General features: G+C 40.5%; 1 protein-coding gene across 7 annotated transcripts in view; it reads left to right on the top strand.

The window, feature by feature from the left end:
- SLC39A9 (solute carrier family 39, member 9) overlaps positions 1-1,821 on the top strand; it is an 87,239-nt gene that overhangs the window by 70,309 nt on the left and 15,109 nt on the right. For 6 of the 7 annotated variants that reach the window (XM_012000894.1, XM_012000889.1, XM_012000890.1 and 3 more), the window contains one exon: positions 769-837. The exons of the other annotated variant lie outside the window; for it this stretch is intronic. In XM_012000894.1, the coding sequence (XP_011856284.1) occupies positions 769-837 (69 nt within the window). The remainder of the gene's footprint in view (positions 1-768; positions 838-1,821) is intronic. 7 annotated transcript variants of the gene reach the window in all.

The following is a 1,821-nucleotide window of genomic DNA, read 5'->3' on the forward strand; positions in this document are numbered from 1 at the left end:
ATGGCAATACAAATGTGACAGATGTTAGAATGAAGATAAAGTTGCAGGATGCCAGGAAAGAGATAGATAATGACAGTTAGATAGGTCTGGAAATAAATGATCAGAGGCCATAGAGCACTTGCCTTGGAATAGCAGAGGAAGAGGATTAAGGAATAGGAGGAAGTTGGGGCCGTTGGGGGTTACACATTTCAGTGATTTTTCTGTTAAGGTAAGGCTGAGTCAGATGAAGAGTTCCCTCTTAGCCACCTCTTCAGGACAGGGAAATCTTCTAAGGGTTTGAAGCAGAAAGAAAAAAGATAGTGGCTCAGTGCGGTGGCTCACGCCTATAATCTCAACACTTTGGGAGGGTGAGGCGGGCAGATCATTGGAGGTCAGGAGTTCGAGACCAGCCTGACCAACGTTAGTGAAACCCTGTCTCTACTAAAAATACAAAACATTAGCTGGGCATGGTGGTGCCTGCCTGTAATCCCAGCTACTGGGGAGGCTGAGGCAGGAGAATCACTGGAGATGATTCAGGAGGTGGAAGTTGCAGTGAGCTGTGATCAAGCCACTGTACTCCATCCGGCCTGGGTGACAGAGTGAGACTCCATCTTAAAAAAAAAAAGAAAAAAAAAAAATTAGAAAAAAGATAGCAGTGAGGAAAATAATAATCTACTTTAAGAGCTTTCACTTTCTGTTCTGGAGGTGAAATTCTTTCACCTCTAGACCAGTGTTTGAACAGTTTCTGTCTCACATAGCTTAACGCTGTCTTTCTCATTTTCACTTTAGATCCAGAAGCAGCAAGATCTAGCAATTCCAAAATCACCACCACGCTGGGTCTGGTCGTCCATGCTGCAGGTAGGGTTGGATTGCAGTGGAACTTCTTTGTTTTCTAAACACTAAGGTCACACAGGGGAGACCTTAGTGTTTATATTTCAGGGACTGTCCTCATTGAATGCTCTTGGACTGGCCTTTGAGGAAAGCATTTCTTAATGAAGTCCTCTGACACAAACACAAGCCTGGTGTGCTCAGTGTCACGGGTTTGCAAGCTAAGAATGGTGTCTATACTTTTTAATGGTTTAAAAAAAAAAAAACAGAGGAACATACTGTAGCACTTGAGAATTATATAATTCAAATTAAGGAAGTTTTATTGGAACACAGCCTTGCCCATGTTATTTGTGTATTATCTGTGACAATGAATTCGATTAGGGAAAAATGAGAATAGGGAACCTATTGCTAATTTAGGTTTGTTTGAGTGATGAAAATTTAGATTAGGGTGATGGCAGTAAAAAATGGAGAAAGGCAAATGTGACTGATGTTAGAATGAAGATAAAGTTGCAGGAAGCTGAGGAAGAGATAGACAATGACAATTATCCATCCCTTTGTTTTTGTGCAACAGTGGCAGAATTGAACAGTTGCAAGAGACCAAATAACTGCAAAGCCTGAAATATTTACTGTCTAGCTCTTAAGAAAAAGTTTGCTCTTTTCATTCTTGGCTCTAGAATGTCATCTGTAAAAGAGCCGTGGCACTTTTGTCCTGAACAGCTCTGTTACCTGTTTATACACAAAGCACTGTTTAAGCAGATGTGGTATGCAGTGGAATGCAGAGGTCTCAGCATGGCTGACAGGGTACACCTTAGAATCATAACCCAAACCTAGTCCTAGTAATAGAATTCTGTCAGTGGCAAAGAAAGGCATGTGAAAGGTGGTACACTGTTACCTGGCCCTTTCTAAGTGTAATATTCTTTTCTAACAAATTTCATTCATTCAACCAACGTTTACTCATTATGTAGTAATCATCTATATAGAGTTCTAGTATCTTTATTTTCTTTGTTTCTTTTT

The sequence above is a fragment of the Mandrillus leucophaeus genome, unplaced genomic scaffold, assembly GCF_000951045.1.
Source record: "Mandrillus leucophaeus isolate KB7577 unplaced genomic scaffold, Mleu.le_1.0 Scaffold641, whole genome shotgun sequence".
Lineage (NCBI taxonomy): Eukaryota > Metazoa > Chordata > Mammalia > Primates > Cercopithecidae > Mandrillus > Mandrillus leucophaeus.